Genomic DNA, 21365 nt, shown 5'->3' on the forward strand with positions numbered 1-21365 from the left:
GAACAGAGTTATACGATTAAGTTTTGCGTGAAACTGAACAAAATCGCCACGGAGACTCTCGGTATGACTCAAGAGGCCTTTAAGGAAGAAGCCAAGTCCCATGCAATGGTTTTCATGTGGCACAAATGTTTCAAAGATGGCCGTGGGGATGTTGAAGACGATGACCACTCTGGGAGGCCATCATCAAGCCGAATGGATCAAAATGTGGAGAGAGTACGCGAACTTCTAAACAATGACCGTCATCTTAGTACTAGATTAATTGTCAATGAACTGGGACTCAGTCCAAGTACAGTGTGGAGGATTGTGATGGAGAAATTGATGATGCAAAAAGTGTGTGGCAAACTGGTGCCAAAAGGTTTGTTGGTGGATCAGAAGAAATGGTGCATGACTGTTTGCTAGGAAATGCTCCAACGGTTGAATGTTGATCCGAACCTTCTGGAGAAAGTGGTTACTGGTGATGAGACCTGGGTCTACAAGTACAATCTTGAGCCGAAACATCAAATCTCAGAATGGCACACTGCTTCCTCGCCGAACCCAAGAAAGCTCGCATCAGCACTTTGTGTGTGAAGTGCATGCTGATTGTTTATTTTGATGGTAAAGGAGTGATTCACAAGAAATTTGTTACTCGTGGACAGACTGTCACAGGTGACTTTTATGCTGGAGTGCTCCACCGCTTGAGGGATCGAGTTCGCCGCATCCGCCCAGCGATCAAGGGTGATTCGATTCTCCACCACAACAATGCACCTGCTCACACATCACGCACGTACCGCTGAAGTTTTGGTCAAGTTCAATGTGACAGCATTGCCGCAGCCACCCTACAGACCCGACTTGGCTCCAAGATAGGCCTAAAAGGGAAGCGATTTGACTCCATCGACACCATCCAGCAGGCTTTGATGAGAGCCCTTGACAGCATGACACCAGAGGCCTTCCAGATGGGCTACGAACAGTGGAAGATGCGCTGGCAGTGCTGTGTTGATGCTGAAGGATCATATTTTGAAGAATTTTAGTCTCCTGTACTTAAATGTCCAATAGATTTCTAATTCCCAGTTAAGTCTTGAAACTTTTGAAACACACCCTGTATGTACCACACATTAATTTAAGAAAAGTTGTATGTACATATGTATGTACTACAAACTCAGTTTGTTTGAATTTTTCCACCATCCTTCTCAATTATTTGAATTGCTACTATTTTGAACTCTCAGTAATTTGAACTTTTCCCTGGCTCAAGTTTCAAATTATCGAAAGTCAACTGAGATTTTAGCTTCTCTTATACCTTTCCTGTTGGTGGATTGTAGTATTTTGATTACTAGTGTACTGCATCCATCAACAACCAAAAGCAGATGATTTGTCCAATCAAGTTTCATTAATGGTTCATACAGACTGGTTTGTTAATATCACTACTTGATTAAGTATCCTGCACCATAATGGTGATAAACACTCCATTTGGCTATCACCACTATATGCATCTACATTGTGCAAAGCTATATAACTTGCTATTTTTGAACAGTGTTTGGAACGCCTGATTTTGCCATTTTATGCCAGTACAAATTATTTAAATGATATTATCATAACAAGTGCCTAAAAATAAAAGGGCCAATCTATGACCTCCTGTTCAGAGAGAGAGAGAGAGAGAGAGAGAGAGAGAGAGAGAGAGAGAGAGAGAGTGTGTGTGTGTGTGTGTGTGTGTGTGTGTGTGTGTGTGTGGGCGCGCGCGCGTGGTCAATGTCCTTGCACAGTATATAAGCGAGCGCGCTCTCGCACTACGCTCATTCTGTGTCTTGCTGCTGCACAGGCAACTGCATTGAACGCCACCAACATGCCCTACAGGAGGTATCGTCGTAGCCGCACAACAGTCTACAAAACCATAGAAAACATTGAACTTATAACAACATCAGGAGACAAGAAAAATCGAATTCCAGTGAAGAGTGTTGCAGCCCACGCTCTCATCGATGGACCTTGTGTATTTCTTGGATGTTCTCTTAATGTCAGCTTGGATATAAACGGCACTTTCTCACCCTTTTTCATTCCAGTCGGTCAGTTCATGGGTATTGTGTATTTCTTCGATGTTCTCTTAATTTTAGCTTGGATATAAACGACACTTTCTCACCCTTTCGCATTCCAGTTGGTCAGTTCATGGGTGCACATCTACAGGGGCATCACCATCCTCATTAAAATAATTAGAGGAGAACGGGGTTAATTTAAAATATTAAAAAGGGAAATACTAAAATATCATTCAGAATGACACTCTTACTCTCCCAATCTCACTCATGTACTCCCTCGCATTCACACTATCATGCAATTTGCAAGATTAAATTTGGTCAAATGTTCTAAAACGTTTTTTTAAAAAAGGGAAAAAGCATGGATATGTTACGAAGAAAGTTAAAATAATATGAAAAAGATATGTGACTGGACGATCACTTACGAAAAAAATAAAAATTGTATGAGCCACCCACTGTGATAACACATTAAAAACTACTCCCTAATACAACGCCTGACAAAAGCAAGTGAAGCACTCAGAAGACATGGTCGGATAGCAATGTAATTTCATACATGTACACACCATCTGTGGATATATAAATGATTAAGAGTTACAATACACTGTTATAGGTAGGATGACCGGCCACCATCAGAGTGCATTAGTGTTTTTCATGTTTAGTGTTGTTACCAGGCCTAGTAGAGTATATAAAGGCCACAAACAGAGTTAGATGTTGAGTGATCACAGTGAAAGACACAGAGATGCTGCACACTCATTTGAGACAGTGTTACAAGCAGCTGACAAAGTCTGAAAAAGGCCTCATTGTGGGTCCCAATGTGGCCATCTGGTTGAATTTCACATTATCCATACTTGTGGAGCATTTGGATGTGACAGTGGCCCATTGTTGGACTGCACAGGAATGTGAGTCCAGGCATACTCTTCGTCAGGGTTACAGTTGACCACATCTCACCACTACAAGGCAGGATTGTCATTTGTGCACCAAGCGTGTCTTAACACCTTTCATATCTACGTCTGCCATCCGAGGACAAGTAATGGACTCCCTGCAACATTCTGTGTCATCCTGCACTGTTAGTGTAAGAGTAACAGCAGCCGGACTATGGAAATATCGTACCATGCGTAGGCTGCAGTCAACAGTATGACACAAATGGCTGCTGTTTCAGTGGTGTTATAACTGGAAAGCACAGACTGTTGATGAATGGCATTGCATTGTATTCATTGGTGAACTGTTTCTCTGCACTACTCTGGATGACCATCATCAGATAGTATCGCAGTAACTGGGAGAGAGATCTCATTCTTTGAAAGTTTTGGAGAGGTACAGTGGTGTTACTCCTGGCATTATGTTATGGGCAGCCATTGGGTACGGCTTCATATCACAACTGGTGACGATCAAGCGAACCTTGATGGCACAACACCCACCCTGTGCCCGCATATCGTATCTATCGTGCTACAGTATTGGGGTGCAATTTTGTGGCTGTCAAGGTCCTCAGATCTTTCCCAGATAGAACATGTTTAGGACTAGCTCAGACTTCAACTCCTCGTCAGTGCCAATATCCATGATATCAAGGCCGTTATGAGGATTGTGGGCCAGCTTGACTTAGGAGAGGATACAAAGCCTTTCCGACTGAATCACTATATGCATCCATGCCAGAGAGGATGCAATGTCATAGTGATAAGTCGTCTCATGCTGTCAAGTTCTTTGTAAATTTTAGCGAGCAAGTTCACTATTCCACACAATATTTGAGGTTGACTTTTCCATGATGTGACATACACTCTACAAGCCTCCCTTTCAAACTTTAATTCACTGTATCCATGTCTATTATGACCTTGCGGATCGCAACAACTTTGCTAAAACAACTCTGTCAAGATTGGGTACTCGCCAAGTTGTATTGTATTTCATAACCATGTTGCTTGACATGAGGCAGCAGTTCCTGCAAGCAGTGTCTTCCCATGTTTCACCAAGTTCAGTGATTCTGGTAACCCACAAAAAGCCTTCTGTATAGAGAAAGATATTAATTTTTCAAATATACAGTCGTCTCTCTTTATGACAGGAAAAACATCTGTAACTACAGTCTTACCTTCTGATCCCGCTTGGTAAGTCTTCCCTGACCTGTGGTTCTGGATGACTTTCCTGAAATCTACCCTTTTTCCTAGACCTCTCCAAGCCTTTTCCTTCACCCCTCTTACTTCTGCCTGAAGAAGGAGCCATTGGCTCCGTAAACTTGCCTAATTATAACATCCTTGTACGTGTGTGTTCTGCCACCGCTTGGTGAGTAGATTTTTTTATCTATCCAATTATATTATACAAGATTACCTTGCAGTTCACACTTAAATACTTGGTACAGGCTTCATAGAACATTCTAGCAGTTAATCTGTGTTGTGTTTCTATTATCTGGTCTCATCTTTGTCTGTGCTTAGGAAGGCTGAAATCAGAACTTCTCTTAATAAGCTGGGTCTTAGTATTACCAAACTGCCAACCGAACCACTGGGAGGTTTTCTTTTCTTTAATTTGATGTAGCAGGCTTCATGGACATGCCATTATCAGCTAGGGATATATAAAGATTCCACCCAGACAAAGTATCACTAAAAACTGTTTCACCTCAACAGCCATCCATCCCATTGATACACAGAAAACCTGGACGTTGAGATTCTTTAATACAGGTTCGTACCATCCTCATAATCTAGGCACTGAAGCCATGATTCCCACTTCTTGTCACACAACGCTCTACCATCACGCCATATGGTGTCCACTGAAGCATGCATGGTTTTAGAGGACTGGTGGCCCTCACCAGTCCCTAGCTCAGGAACCCCAGGTTCATCTCTAAAGAGGTTCCAGAGCTATGAAACAAAATTCAATTATAACGAAGAATCCACAAAAACCATGGAATTTAAAGGAGCTAATGTCCTTTTTGGGAAATGTTAATTAGTGTGCTAAACTGAAACGCACCTACTAGACAGTGTGTAAAAGAGAGGTATTTATTTAGCATGTACAACAGAAGTGAAAGAGTGTTTCACTAACCAAAAAGGCAACTGAGGTGGCCTATATACCTGACGACCTGCGATACATGGAAACGGATACGTCCATAACAGGTACTTCACAGTATAGTATGCCCAGAGCTTTCAAAGATGTTCCTAAGAACACACTAACAGTGTGAACAGCAATGGGCAGAGGAAAGCAGCTTCTCTGCCTCTCAAGAAAGCCAGAACATGTAATGGATACTGACATGTAGCAAGTTACTCAGAGGTACGTGTCATGAAAGCTGAGAAATATTTTGCAGTTAACAGCTAATCTCAATGCAGATTAGAATGTAAGGTGGTTCTGGGTTCTAAAAGGTACCAATAACATTGTTCCTTCAAGATGCTATGTTGCCCCCCCCCCCCTCCCCAAATGTCAAACCCGATGTCAAAAAATACGAAGTACATGAATGCAGACAGTATTCACATCTATCTAATGTTACATGCACTATGTGATCAAAAGTATCTGGACACCTGGCTGAAAATGATTGACAAGTTCGTGGTGCCCTCCATCAGTAATGCTGGAATTCAACATGGCATTGGCCCACCCTTTGCCTTGATGACAGCTTTCACTCTCGCAGGCATACGTTCAATCAGGTGCTAGAAGGTTTCTTGGGAAATTGCAGCCCATTCTTCACAGAATGCTGCACTGAGGAGAGGTATCGATGTCAGTCGGTGAGGTCTGGCACGAATTCAGCATTCCAGAACAACCCAAAGGTGTTCTATAGGATTCAGGTGAGGACTCTGTGAAGCCAGTCCATTACAGGGATGTTATTGTCTTGTAACCACTCTGCCACAGGCCGTGCATTATGAACAGGTGCTCGATCGTGTTGAAAGATGCAATCGCCATTCCCGAATTGCTCTTCAACAGTGGGAAGCAAAAAGGTGCTGTGATAGTGCCACACAAAACAACAAGGGGTGCAAGCCCACTCCATGAAATCACGTCCACACCATAACACCATCGCCTCAGAATTTTACTGTTGGCACCATACATGCTGGCAGGTGACGTTCACTGGGCATTTGCTATACCCACACCCTGCCATCAGATCGCCACATTGTGTACCATGATTCGTCACTCGACACAACGTTTCTCTGCTGTTCAATCGTCCAATGTTTACGCTCCTTACACCAAGCGAGGCGCCGTTTGGCATTTACCGGTGTGTCGCTTATGAACAGCTGCTTGATCATGAAATCCAAGTTTTCTCACCTCCCGCCTAACTGTCATACTACTTGCAGTGGATCCTGGTGCAGTTTGGAATTCCTGTGTGATGGTCTGGATAGATATCTGCCTGTAACACATTACGACCCTTTTCAACTGTCAGCGGCCTCTGTCAGTCAACAGACGAGGTCAGCTTGAACGCTTTTGTGCTGTATGTGTCCCTTCACGTTTCCACTTCACTATCACATCGAAAGCAGTGGACCTAGGGATGTTTAGGAGTGTGGAAATCTTGTGTACATGTGACATCCAATCAACGAACCATATTCGAAATCAGAGTTCCATGGAGTGCCCCCTTCTGCTCTCTCACGATGTCTACTGACTACTGAGGTCGCTGATAAGGAGTACCTGGCAGTAGGTGGCAGCACAATGCATCTAACATGAAAAACTTATGTTTTTGGGGCTGGCCGGATACTTTTGATCACATAGTGTACCTGACAGCAGAATAATATGAACACATTCCTTACAAACTATAGTCACTTTGTTGAGTAGATTCTAGGTAGCAGGTACCATAATAAAGTGGTAGGATTAGTATGTTTGGTGACCACAACAAACCAAATTGACAGTGCAGCATGCAAATGGTTTATTATGAATTACAGTGGGCACAGATCCAGCATTCAATGTTGCAATAGAAGCTGTCTGCTTACAAATGTATAAGCAAGTGGAACAAACATTATAAAACTTTCCAACAACATCACAATGCATAACCACAAAGATTCCATCCGAAATTACTTTTTTATGCACCACTGGCTCTCAGTAATTGAAAAAGCAGTTCTTACAAGGAGAGAAAGGGAAAGACAACATACAGTCATTCTCTAGGCACTCCTGATCAACATACTCTTGCTTCTACAAATGGGTCACTGGGTACTGGATCTCTACGAAGAACGTCACCCCACGCTGTGTTTTGATTGGTCGTCAACACCAAAACAGAGCATCTGGTACTCACATGCAATCGATATGCAAAACAGCAGGCAGTACCTCTGCATCAATCCTCTCTCTGTCACGCTGAAGTGCTGGGACTACGTGCAGTTATATTTTATGGGGACATTTCTAAATTCAGTGTTACTGGCTGAGGTGGACAGTTTATTCAAATATCTTATGTAGTAAACACACAGTCTACCACCACATAAGCCACTATTCAGGCCCTTAGCAAAATTTAAAAATTTCATCTTTCCACCTGCAAGCTGTTTAGGAGACGTACTCACAGAGGCAACTGTAACACTATTCCTAAGAATGTACAGAACCATATTGATCAATGGGAAAAGCCTGGCAGAAATTATATACAGTTGTCAACCAAGAACTCTATGCATCTAATCTACCCTAAACAATGGATCAAGCAACAAACCTACCCAAACAGCTACAGTCTAGTATTCTGGCTTCATTAGAAATGTTCAGCTGCTATTTGGGATGGATGGAGGCAACACTGGTTGCAGCGTGCAGGTCACATACATTACTCACAGGCAAATTGCTCAAGATTTTAAACCAGCTTTAGCATCAGTTGTTGGATGACCAGCAGCATCTGCCATTGTCACAGTGTCTACCAGCACTATCTTACAGTTAAGATCAATGAGGGAGTCACTTTTAAGACTCAATGCCCAAATGCATATGGATTCTCTCCATTTAACACACCCGCACTAATTGGGACTTCTAACAATAGGTCCAAGCATTGGGGATCTCATAAGCTCAGATGCCACAAATGTATCTAATCATCTTCCTGAACCCTTCATCTTTACAAGTTGTCATCAAGAACTGATGCCTTGGGGAACCAACATAACTCTACAAAGAACTGCAGCAGCCTCCAGCCACCTTGTTCAATAAGTCACACCCTAATCATTTTGCTACAGAGACTTCCTCACACCAGAGGTGCCACATGCCATGCATATACCCAACAAATAACGATTCAAAATCCAAATTTGATTATTGTGCAGCTTAAAGACTGTGAACATGTATATTAAATGTACAGAAGTTCACAGTGTCTGACTAGTGTTTCTTACTGAGCAATGCATTACTGCCTTCTACACGTCAACCTCACATTTTCAAGATGATATGCAAAGTAACAGTGCATCATATACTGTTACATTTGGACATGAGATGTATCCAGAAAGTTCTTCACATAAGTTACATAACAAATAACGTGTAACCTTAATTGTGATTGTCCTTCAAACTAGTCATCCTGGGAAGATTACAGCTTTTATTGCATTTCTCACAATCACCATGGTGGGTTTTTTCCCCCAAAAAGCACCACTTGTGAATTTCTTTAGATCTCGGAGAGTATTTCTATACATTGAGCTTTCAGCATTTGGTGAGGAATGGCAACTATGCTGCTGCTTGTCAAGAACAGCATGGCTGTTACAGATTTACGAGTGAGCCTGTTTTTGTGACAAAGCCATGAGCAGTCGTTCCAAAATTCTTGTATCTTTCATTGTACATTTTGAAGCAAAATGAGTTTGTGTAGTGTTAGGCTGAAATGATTTATGATGATTAATTCTCTTGGCACTGAAGAATAGGAGCTTACTCTTTCACAATTCTGACATAGCATCACCTTCTTTCACACTGATGAATAAGGGCTCCTCCGCAGCAGTGACTGCTGTTTTGATTCCAGATCACAGCCAAAAATCCAAATTTCTACCATCTTTTATGATAGGAGAGAAGAAAACAAGACAACCTGCAATCTGTATCAAAGCTAAACACAAATTTTCATGTCACTGTTTATTATCATTATGCCAAAAGACAGAGAACAAATTTCACCACAAACAAACAACTTTCAACGTCTCCCTTAAAATCACCCCAAAACCTTATACCACATGTTAAGAACACCTGATTCACATGAAATACATTCTAAGAAATTTAGCCTTACCTGAAAAAGAGCACTTATTTCCTAATACACTGTAATTCTTAGGAGTATATGAAGTACATGTTGCCAAAAATCTCCTGGCACCTCGCTGAATGTCTTCTGTGTGACATCAGACAACATATATAAGAATTGGAGGAACATTGCATCAACATTGTACCCAAGTTTTCTATCAGAATTAATCAATGAAAGAACTGAATGAATTTGAATGTGGTATGATTGTATTGCCTCTCAAGTTAGTGCATTCCATCAGAACTTTCGCAGGGGTCACGTATATTTATTTTCACTGTTAGTGATGTTACTGTAAAATGGAAGTGACAGGGAAGCACTAAAACTAATCACTATTCTGGTAGGCTAAGAACTTGACTGATGGGGACAGCAGAAGTCGAAACTGTTCTATGCAAACCAATCAACAGAAATTCTTGTGAATTATTGGACAGACTTTCTGTTGCAGCATAAATAAAGAGGTTGTTGCTGAGAGGCAAACGGTGGATATGACGTCATAATCGGTCTTTGCAACACAAAGGTTTAAGAAGTAATGATCCATGGTGTATGATACCTACATAGGTTTAGATGAAACTGGAGGACAGTGTGATTGTTTGCGACTGTTTTTCCCTGGTTGGAGCTCAGACCATTGGCTTAAGTTGATGTAAAAAATGAATGCAATAATAAGAAGGAAGATTACATTATAACAACCCATCAATGACATGCTGACACAAGAGATTCATGACTGAAGAAGAATGAGAAGGAAAACTGACATGTTCTTTTCAAAGGAACTGTTCTGGAATTTACTGTAAGTGATTTATACAAAACACGGAAAACAAGAACATGGATAGCTGACTGGGAATTTGAAGCCCATTTTTCAAAAATGCATGACTAGAGTTTTAACTATTGTTTCCCTTTGTTTGTTAAATTGAACATGCCTGTTTATAAAAATATAAGTTCAATACCCTTTTTATAAGGATAACTGTCTAACTCCTGAAAATAGCCATTAACTGCCGACATCACATCTTCATTTGTAGAAAATCTTCGACCTCCAAGCCATTTTTTCAAGTCTGGGAACAGAAAATAATCTGAGGGGGCTAAATCTGGCGAATAGGATGCATGAGGTAGCAATTCAAACTTTAATTCATTAATTTTGGCCATTGCAATAACAGACTTGTAAAGTGGTGCATTGTCCTGAAGAAACAACACTTTCTTCCTGCCCAAATGCGGCTGTTTTTGCTCGATTTCTTTGTCTAAATGTTGCAATAAGTTCGTATAATACTCGCCGTTAATAGTTTTTCCTTTTTCAAGATAGTCAATGAAAATTATCCCATGTGCATCCCAAAAAACCAATGCCATGACCTTGCCTGCAGATGAAATGGTCTTCACCTTCTTTGGAGTCAGTTCTCCAAATTGTGTCCATTGTTTTGATTGTTCTTTTGTCTTGGGAGTGAAGTGGTGGACCCACGTTTCATCCATGGTTATAAAACAGTGCAAAAAATCAGCTTTGTTGCTGCGAAACTTTGCTAAACACTCAACTGAAACATCTTTGCGACACTGTTTATGCTCGAGTTTGAGAGGATGTGGCACAAAGCTTGCACACAGTTTTCTCATGTCCAAATTTTCAGATAATATGTGATGTGCCACACTTTTTGAAATGCCTACTATGTCTGCTAGCTCGCGTACTTTCAGTCGACGACTATCCAGTACCGCTTTGTGGATTTTCTTCACCATTTCTGGAGTTGCCACTTCATTTGGTCGACCACTGGGATGCTCGTCTTGGCAGCTGATATGGCCTTGTTTAAACTCAGCTACCCAATATTTTACTGTCAATGAAGGAGTAGATTCTCCCAAAGTAAAATCTAGCTCAGCTTTAATATTGGTTGTGCTGAGGCCTTTCAAAAAATGTATCACATAACGATGACCAATTTTCTCCATTTTCACAAGTTCAGTCACAATGTTCACTATTGATGGCTGCCAAACAAATACTAAATAATGTGGCGCCTTCAAACTTTAAACATACACTTCATAGATCATATTCTTTCTAATCCAGAGATATTTTTCAACAACTACTGCCATCTCTCAGTCAGGCCGGATACTTATGGGTCCACCCTCATATAGCTGGTGTCTCTGGAATGAACAGCAAGGGGTATCTGCAGACTTTTGGTCATTATTGTAAAGCAACAATTTAAGTACTTTTATCCTCACCTGATTATCAGTCATCAACAGTTTTGACTCAATTAGACCCATAACATGCTTATTAAAAGGTTCATCGAAGAGTTGTAAACATTCTTGCACTTCTCGACAAGTTAATGAGTCGACCTCTTGAAACTGAAGAAGGATGGCCATTTGAAATGTCTGCATTGTAACTTGGTACGGCTTTTTAAGATAGCCAAGTTTCAATTCACCTGAAACATCAAAGCCACCGTCATATTACTACTAAGTAATACACCAATGCTACCACCACAAACAGCTATTATCATAAGAAATTCTATTCTCAACAACAATTACTGATATCAAGAATGAGAGATGATCTTATTTTTAAATATATGTACAATTATATCTTCTAGGTGTGTAAATCAACTATAATATAAAAGCTACATTGTTATTTTTGTGATTGGTGTTTGATGAATGCTCTTTCTGTTACTAACTACAACATGACAATATATTTTCTTTGCTATATGACAAGTCACAGTGCATAATTATACACTTACTGTGGGAATGAATACATTGTATTACATAACTTCTGCATAAATTAAATAAATAGGGAAAATCTGTTCACAGTCCCACTACCCTCAATCATACATCTGAGCTAGCACCTCATCATTTAAAGAGTTATTAGTGGCGTTCATCTTTCATGTAACATGTCTGATTATTTACAGCAGAGCAGTGAGGACGTCTGGGTTTACTGACAAATATCACAACCTTTCTAGGGAAGGTATGGGCAATAGAATGTGCACACTCTTTCAAATTTTTTTTTTTTTTTTTTGCAGTGACAGAAGTGTCAGTGTACACAATGTATGATTGTAAATCACAAGGGCCTTTTACTTGCCATCCATTTGTTTAGTTAAACACTAGACACAGTTTTGAACTATGCAGCCAGTAGCAGTTTCGGAGTGTCACCACACGCCTTACAGTACATACACACTATACACATGCTCTCAGAACAAGAGAGAGAGAGAGAGAGAGAGAGAGAGAGAGAGAGAGAGAGAGAGAGAGAGAGAGAGAGAAAACGGGGGCATGCATGTTATGAAACCAATCAAGATTCCAAAATGTTCATAGATTTCAAGTTGAAAAGAAACAATAATTTCTACAAGCAAAACAATATTTTTCACAGGTGTTATGAGATGTAGGCAAAAAAGAAACTAAGATAATGAAGTTTATCAAAAACCAGATCCTGATTCCAGATTTTCTGAGAGATTAAAAGAAAGCAGTAACAGAAGAAAGAAATCAAGCCACTAATGTATGCCAAACAGTACAGGGCACTAAAATAAATGGGCAGGGAAGAAAAAAGGAGGAAGGAAGATTAGGGCTTAACATCTCATTGATGACACGGTCATTAAAGGCCGAATGCAAACTCTGATGGTAAATTGTTATGAAGATAAATTGGCTGTATATTTTTCACAAGAAGCACCCTAATAAGTGAATTAAGGAGATCAAACAAAACCTAATGCTGAATGACCCTTTACCAATTACGATCCCCAGCCTTCCAAATGCCAAGACAGTGTGAAACTATACTGCCACTGTACTCTCATAAAAGGTATACCAGGATGTATACGTGAACAAGGAGGAGGACAAGATTTCCCAGTTAAAAATACACTTTTTCTCAGGTGAAAATACACTTTTTTCAGGTGAAAGTACATTTTTTCCATATTGACAATATACTTTCCCTTGGAGCTATAAAACTTATGAGTCCTCTGAATGGTGAAGGTTTTATACACTGGCACAGAACTTCCCGGCACTTAAGGAAACACAACCCAGCATACAACAACAGGGTTTGGAAAGATCTTTGATGTACAGCAATATTTAAACTGACTATTTTTATATTATGAAAGTAGAAACATGAATTTCATTAATTACAGCACAGTAGGCTCTGTAGAACTGAAATCAAGATTGAGGTGCACTTTTGTCAGCCAGTAATAGTTCATGTCACATGATCTTGCAAGCCAATGATGGCAGACACTCAGAGCACAGGACACGTGATGTACTCAGCCAATAGCAATATCACTGTTAAGTAGTGCAAACACACAAATGAAAAAGTTAATGGTTTAACATTAATACACATACAGTATACATACACACACACAGTATACATAAAGGGTGACAATTATTGAACTATATGAAATAAAATCATCTTAACTTCTGAACAGTTTGTGTTAGGATGTTCAAATTGCACGGTTGGCCATGGGGCATGATGGGAATTTGAATGCACACGCCTTGTTGTTGTCAGCCACTTTCATTTGGACAGGTTTGTCAGTTAGCAAAATTAGCACACTTAGGGGAGTGAGAATCCGCATTTCGTGATGGAGAAGTCTCTTCACCCTCAACGGGAGGGAGGAGGAGGAGATTAGTGGTTAACGTCCCGTCGACATCGAGGTCATTAGAGACGGAGCGCAAGCTTGGATGAGGGAAGGATGGGGAAGGAAATCGGCCATGCCCTTTCAAAGGAACCATCCTGGCATTTGCCTGAAGCGATTTAGGGAAATCACGGAAAACCTAAATCAGGATGGCCGGAGACGGGATTGAACCGTCGTCCTTCCGAATGCGAGTCCAGTGTGCTAACCACTGCGCCACCTCGCTCGGTCCCTCAACGGGTGACTGTGGTGTGCAAAGGCCAGTCACAGAATAATTGGTGTAATATTCCTTGATGGCACAGTGACTACCGAATGGTACGTGAAGGTTTTGGAAGACTATTTCATCCCCATTATCCAAAGTGACCCTGATTTTGACAAGGTGTGGTTCATGCAAGACCGAGTTCAGTCTCACTGAAGTAGGAGAGTGTCTGATGCCCTGGAGAAGCATTTTGGGAACAACATTCTGGCTCAAGTGCACTCAGAGGCCACTGGCATGGGCCTCAATTGGTCACCATATTCTCCGGATCCAAACTCATGTGACTCCTTTTCGTGGGGCTATATTAAAGACAAGGGGCTATATTTATGACAAGGTGTACAGCAGTAATCCCAAAACCATTGTTGAGCTGAAAACAGCCATTTCAAGAGGCCATTGACAGCATCGATGTTCCGACACTGCAGTGGGTCATGCAGAATTTCACTATTTGTCTGCGCCACGTCATTGCCAGCGACTGCAGGCGTATCAAACATGTCATAACCTAAGTCCAAATATCTGTAGTGATGAGTGATGTTTACATTTTGTGCTCCCCACCCCCCACCCTGCAGGTAGACTGAGGGAGTAATGGTGAGCAGCAGTTCCAGTGGCAGGTAAACATGCCAAACTGAAATTGTTATTTTTCGATAATGCTCTCTGGAACAGTTGCAGACAATTTTTATTCAAAGGTTTGGAGCTGCCATCCATGTATGAACACAAAAAGAACTTCACTTCTGCTTCAGCAACACTATCACAAGTAGCGTTGGGACGCTTTAAGTCTGAGGCGACATGTTGGAGGTTCGTGTTCTTTTGAAATGTGTTTATAAATTTGATTTTTCCCTGTAGAAAAATGTAAGAGTTTGAGTCACAGCCATTGAAGGTGTGAAGAAATAACACATGGTTTTTGGCTTCTTCAGAGAACTTAGAACTGTTGGGAGTGTAAATGAATGTGTCTTGGTTGCCTTTTCCAGATTTCATCAGGAAGATATTTGTTCCAAGTTCTTCCTGCCCACTATTATCAGCTATGTGGTCAGTAAGTACCAAAAAATCAGTATCTTCCTTGACAATGAAGATGTCTCCCTGTCTCCACTTTCCTATGGCTGTGCCAACAATGTAGGGATCTACAGCCTCAATGGCCTGCTTGACCTGGTGCCCTTCACTATAGAATTTTTCTGTCAACATTGAGATAAGACATTTCTTATTAAATTTGTTTATTAAGAAACATTCTTTTGGCAGAGTTGGTGAGATTGTCTCATTAAATAAAACAGATATGGGTGACATAGCTAAAGCTCTTCAGGCAAGTTCAGCATATTTTATGTTTCACTCCTTAGGATATCCATCAAACACTATGGTGCAATTGGACCAAAAGTGTTCTCTGACGTACTTCACGTACTTTATAAAGATGAAGGAAAACACATTATCAGTATTCCACAGAACTGGGCGTAAGTAGCACCCACACAGAACTGGGCGCAAGTGGCACCCACCGTAAGTGGCACCCACCGTCAAGGATGAAGTCTGTGTTGCTTGTGATTTTAGCAGTGGGGTCTAATTTTCTTGTCTTGTGCATTATTCCATCGTCATCAAAAAGAGGTAACGGACATGGGGCTAACTCAAAGGCTGTTCTGGTGACTTCAGATGGAAAGGAACTGGATGGAAAATTTTAGCAGGACTGACAAGGACTGGTTCAGCACTCATCTCGACTGTACACTTCACGGCTCATAGAGGGACTACTTGGTTCTTTCTCAGGAGCTGCACTCGCTTAAAGTTTTTCCCTTGAGTATTTTCCAAACTTTTTCCCTTTTTTCATAAGCCTCTGGGCAGTTGATCTCATCTGCCCTCTACACACACTCCAGTATTATGTAAATGACAGTTGTGTCTTACGAGAATGGGTCATGAAAATCAAACCACTTACTGAATTTCTACACATCAGTGTTATTAAATTTTAATGTTTGGGCAAATGTGGATAATCTGGTATTCAAAAGTAATTTGACTTCACAGAAAAGTCTTAGCAGGAAGTTAGGCCTATGAAAACTTTCACATGTTTTTATTTGTATCTTCACAAAGGAGTGAGTGAATTTTAAAATTTGTGAGCTTTTTTACACTAATTTGACGCTCTACAAATTCCACACATGACACTCTTCACTTGGAGCAGCCATTTCTGATCGTTACAGGCATTGGAAAATGAGCATAACCAACTTTTCTGACAATTCGGCAAAAACTGACAACTGCATGTGGCTAAACGACTGAAATGATTTTAACAATCAAGTCAGTTAATCAACGTGGATATTTATGCTCTTTCATTTTGGTGTTTTGGGAATTTTTTGTACGATGTATCTTTTCGAGTCCAAAAATTTTGTGGTTTTTTGGCTCTCAAAAATTTAGCACACACAAGAAACTGTCACACACTCATTTAACTCTTATTTGGGTTGCCTAATGTAGATTAAAATTATTTCACACTTGTGCACATCTATTGGTCAGTGTGGACTCTTTTCATGCTAGTTTTCCTGGGCTATGGTGCAATGACAGAGAATACATGCAACTGTATTACTGGCAAACTTGCAGCTATAACTTTCTAGTGTACACAAGCTGAGTGAATAAAAGCCAAAGAATCCTTGATGGACTGCTACATTATTAGCAATATTGCCTTGTTTAACTGCATTTACATCTGACCATTAATTTGTGCAAATTTTAACACAGTCTAATTTTTGTGGGACATACTAAAATACTGTCGTGTAATGTCTCAAATATGTACTTTTGCCCATTGCATGACTACGAGGAATAGTTGTGCAGAGTAGTTTTATGTATGTGTCCTTATGATTGATTATGGAAAGAAAAGAAAAGAAAAAAGGGTGAAACCCAACTTCTCACAAAATATATTGATTTAATGAGACAAAGATTTAAGTTACAGTATTCCAAGCTATGGCAGATACAAATATTGCTACTCTCCCAAGGTCTTCAACGTTTTCATGGCTGGTACAAGTATTTAAGCCATAAGCAGAAAAGTCCAAAATTAAAAAATGCTATTTTCATCATACCTTGACTAAGATGATGCAGCCATGTCAGTTTCCTCCCGCTGAATCCTTTATGATAGAATGTTTCAAACTGAAATTTAAAAGAAAGATAGAAGAAGAAAATTAAACTCTTATAGTAAACTGTAGCACTTATAATTCCATGACAATTATTACCAGTATCTCACAGTCTACGAAAGACTAAAATTATATTCACAGAAAGTTACCAAATGTCACTAGAGTGGAACCACTTTGTATACACTCATGAACAACTGGTTGAGAGATAGTCGGTGTGTTGGATAGAGCAGATCCTGTGACCACAGTCAAGGGAATATCTGGGAGTCATGTGACAAGGGTGTCATCAGACTTACTGGCCATTTCTAATGCAGAACATCAGCCCATTTTATAGTGTCCACTCATGGATACATGAGACATGAACCACTCCTCCTCCAAAGCCTCTGAGGTTTCCACATGCCACTGTGTACTGTGCATTCTGAGTCAGTCAGTTCAGGAAAAAACTGAGCAACACTGTGTTGATAACAGAACTTGCCATTTCAATGCTGGACAATGACGACAATGACGACGACTACAATGATGACGATGACAACAACAACAACCAGGGAGCAGTCTTATGATCCAGTGCCATCATCTCACTATGGGGTATAGCAGCCATTTCTCCGCCCCTACATGTGTTCCTCTGCTCGTGGCATGCCACACAGCAGAGAGATTAGTATGGGCATACCGTATTTACTTGAACCTAAGCCACGCCTGAAAAATGAGACTTGAAATCAAGGAAAAAAATTTTCCCGAATCCAAACCGCATCTGAAATCTGAGACTCGAAATTCAAGGGGAGAGAAAAGTTTTAGATCACACCTCCAAATCGAAACAAAGTTGGTCCACTGTAACATGAGACACAATTTAGGTTGAATGTATGAAATAAAGCTATAGTAGTTTGGTTCAAGTCATAAGCTTAGCAGTTAAGCTTCTGCTATGTGTCAGGCGCGCCTTCCGTATTTATACGGGTACCCTCCCTTTTCCACGTGTTTAGTATGGTTTGAATCGATTGCTTATTTTGCTTTGATCTGATAAGTGCTGTTCTCTTTGTTATAGGTGTCATGCATTGTTTGTCACATTCTGATAATGAGAGTTTACAACCTGTCACCACTCACGGCATGGCTTGCTTCTGTGCGCCCTACCGTCGCTTACAATTAAAAAATATTAACAAAACCATGGCAAGAGACTGCTATTTATTGTTACTTTTACTACTACTTTCTTTGATAATGATCAACAAGAACTAAATAATAGACTGCGTATGATAGAAGATGTTCTGAACGAGAGTTTAACAAAAATTTTTCTCCTTCTGAAAATCTTTGCAGATGTCTCTTTAGTACATTACATTCTGCACAGAAGTTAGAGTCAACTTAGATTTAAAAATCTAGTCAGTTGTCGTGCTTCATTTCTGACTGTATCACTATTCAGCATAAGAATAATACAAATATAAATATGATATGATATTTATATTCTTCCCCTTTTGCTGTTGTCTCACTCTAGTTTCATAGTTTATTAGGCAGACAGGATTTAAATAAGATAGTAGCGAACATGAAAGAATACATGGCATAATGTTTACATCTGCATTATTCTTATGGCGAAGAGAATGCTGTATGTGATTCATGATTCATAAAAGTTCCTATTAGCAACCATGTCTTGTCACAGGTAGGAAAAAATTCAGAACGTAGAGTTGGTCATATTGACATACATCCCAATCCTGCCAGTCAGATTTTCGTAGTAGATTTTTAGTATTGACTTTAAATGCAGAGTGTGTTGTTGTTGTCTTCAGTCCGTAGACTGGTTTGATGCAGCTCTCCACGCTTTCCTATCCTGTGCAATGCAGAGTAGCAACACTTATAAAATAAGAATGAAAATAACTTAGAAATTAAACGCTGAAATTTAAAACAAAATTTTATTAGGTTTGTAATACATCTTATATTAACTGTTTAAAATGCCAGTCATGATTCTGAATCACCATCACTCAATTCTTTGTTGCTCATTTCTTCACACAGAGCATTGTCCTCCGTACCATCTAGTGCGTTGGATATTGAACATTTTTTAAATGCTTGTTGCACAGTCAGATTTGGAACACACTTCCATGCATCATAAATCAATTGGCACACTTGTGACAAACTTACGCATTTTACACGTTCTGTTGGTGTCAGTTGTCTGTCGCTTTTCGAAAGCCACTCTGTGTATATGGGTTTAAGCTTGTCCTTAAATGGTTTATTCAAACAGACGTCAAGTGGTTGCAGAATTGACGTCATCCTGCCTGGAATTACTGCCAAGTCTGTTTTGCTTTCCTCTAATTTTCGTTTTACTGCAGGTGTCGTATGACCTGCGTATGCATCTGATACCAACAGACTGCGTAAACCAAGCATTGCGCCAGGACGACGATTCCACACATGCCTAATCCATTCCAGCACCATGTCCTCTGAAAACCACCCAGTTCCGGTTGCTCGTACAATTACAGTTTTTGGAAACACTTCCGATTTCGGTAAAGTCTTTCACTTGAAAACTATGAATGGGGTAATTTATGTCCATCTGCTGTGCAAGCAAGCATGATGGACATCCGCTGTTTTTCACCCCCTGATGTGAGAACACTTTTGTCTTTCTTTCCTTTCGCATCAACTGTATAATTTGACGGCATGTCAAAATACACAAGAGTTTGGTCAGCATTTCCTATCTGACCAAGAAGGTATTGCTTTTCTGTGCGCCGCCTAATTATGAAGTACTGAAATTCCACAAGTTTTTCTTCATACTTTTTCGGCAGCTTCTGTGCAACTGAAGTTCACCTCTGAATTGAAAAAACCCAGCGCTTCATAAACAGATCAATCCAGCTGTGACTAGCCTTAAAATTTTTGATGTTTTGCTTTCTAGCAATTTCTTGTGCCTTAATTTTTAAAATTTCGGTGTTCACAGGCAGGAATTTTTGATGCTGTTCCTTAACAAATTCATTTCAAATCACTTCTAGTGCATGATATCGGCCACACTTTGGCCCACTAAACGCTTTCCTGCTACTCGAACGTTCAAATAATTTGTCTCTCTGCAGTCGCCATCGCCTGATGTTGCTCTCACCAATCCCGTATCGCAGACCTGCAGCACGATTAGAACTTTGTTCCGCAAAAGAAATAACTCCCCTCTTGAATTTGGCACTATAATGAAAGCGCTTCATTATGGTTCACTAACACGAACAAGCACTTCACAAAATTCCACGAAACAATAGGTGCTGCTACATGAAATCTTAATGAACTCTAGCGTATCAACTCGTGCAACAATCCTAAAGCTTTGTGCATTGTTGGTATTTTTGTGTAAAGCAATATATTTTTGTTGCTATGAATATTTGAAAGGCTGCTACATTCAAAGACGAACAATACGGAATTTCTATTTACTTCGTTGGATAATGTATGAAAATGCAGTGGTCAAAACTCGGGGTGAGAAAAAAGCTCGTCTTCTACCTTTTTTTTAAATTTCCATACTGACGCGGAGGTTTTGGCACCAGTATTTATCTTTGTGCCTGCAAAGCATGCCTGTGTACTGCTACGTATATTCGATGGCAGAAGTCAGTTGTGGCGGCACCTACCAACATTTTTCAGAACTTCTGCTTACTTTGCACTTGATTCTAAGCTGCAGGCAGTTTTTTGGATTACAAAAACCGGAAAAAAGTGCGGCTTAGATTCGAGTAAATATGGTACTTGAAGCATGGAAGGAGATTACCTGAACTGATGAATCTTGAGTCTCATTATTCACAGAAGAAACAAAATGAGTAAATCACATAGGGTGAGGCATCTTACTTGCCAACAGGACACTGTCCAGGTCATGTTCGTATACAGTTAGTGTTGTTGGTGGTCGAATGGTCATGTGGCAGGATGGTTTTTCAATATTTTTGATGTCTCATATGGTTCAGGCCACAATACAGTTGCACTGCCTTCAGGATGATGATTATACATGGTGTCTCTACTTGAATTTCTCATGACTATACTGAGTCAAGAAAAAATGTTGCACTTGGAGGTCAATATACGATTCCTCCTCCATGATTCAAGACAATAGGTTATCTAGCAAGATCAGATCAGGTGCATTTTGAAAACACGTTTAAAAATGAGGTGTTGGCAACACTATCACATCGTGCAGCGCATCTCAGAGGAACATGTTTTACATGTTCATTCCCTAGTTCTCATCATTTATATGCAGGATACCATTTTGTCACATGACAACAGCCTATCAGATGACAGTGGGATCCATTAAACTGCATGCATGTGTCTGTAAACTGCACAGTGCACAACCACAACTGGTCCTTCTACAGTTCATGTATGGCAACTTCATGGTGGAGTAGACAACAATGAATATATCAATATATTTTTGGTGCTAGGTGCATCCGATAACCAAGCTGCTGCTGCTGCTGTTCAGTACCCTCAAAAGTGCCA

The 21365-nt window shown here is 40.2% G+C and overlaps 1 protein-coding gene across 2 annotated transcripts in view; it reads right to left on the reverse strand.

The window, feature by feature from the left end:
- The window catches only part of LOC126470216 (cullin-2), a 202533-nt gene that overhangs the window by 37996 nt on the left and 143172 nt on the right, over window positions 1-21365 (reverse strand). For both annotated transcript variants that reach the window (XM_050097896.1, XM_050097897.1), the window contains exons 12-13: window positions 16920-16986; window positions 11269-11468 (exon numbers count right to left, since the gene is read on the reverse strand). In XM_050097896.1, coding sequence (XP_049953853.1) covers window positions 11269-11468; window positions 16920-16986 — 267 coding nt within the window. The remainder of the gene's footprint in view (window positions 1-11268; window positions 11469-16919; window positions 16987-21365) is intronic.

This window comes from Schistocerca serialis, chromosome 3 (assembly GCF_023864345.2).
Source record: "Schistocerca serialis cubense isolate TAMUIC-IGC-003099 chromosome 3, iqSchSeri2.2, whole genome shotgun sequence".
Lineage (NCBI taxonomy): Eukaryota > Metazoa > Arthropoda > Insecta > Orthoptera > Acrididae > Schistocerca > Schistocerca serialis.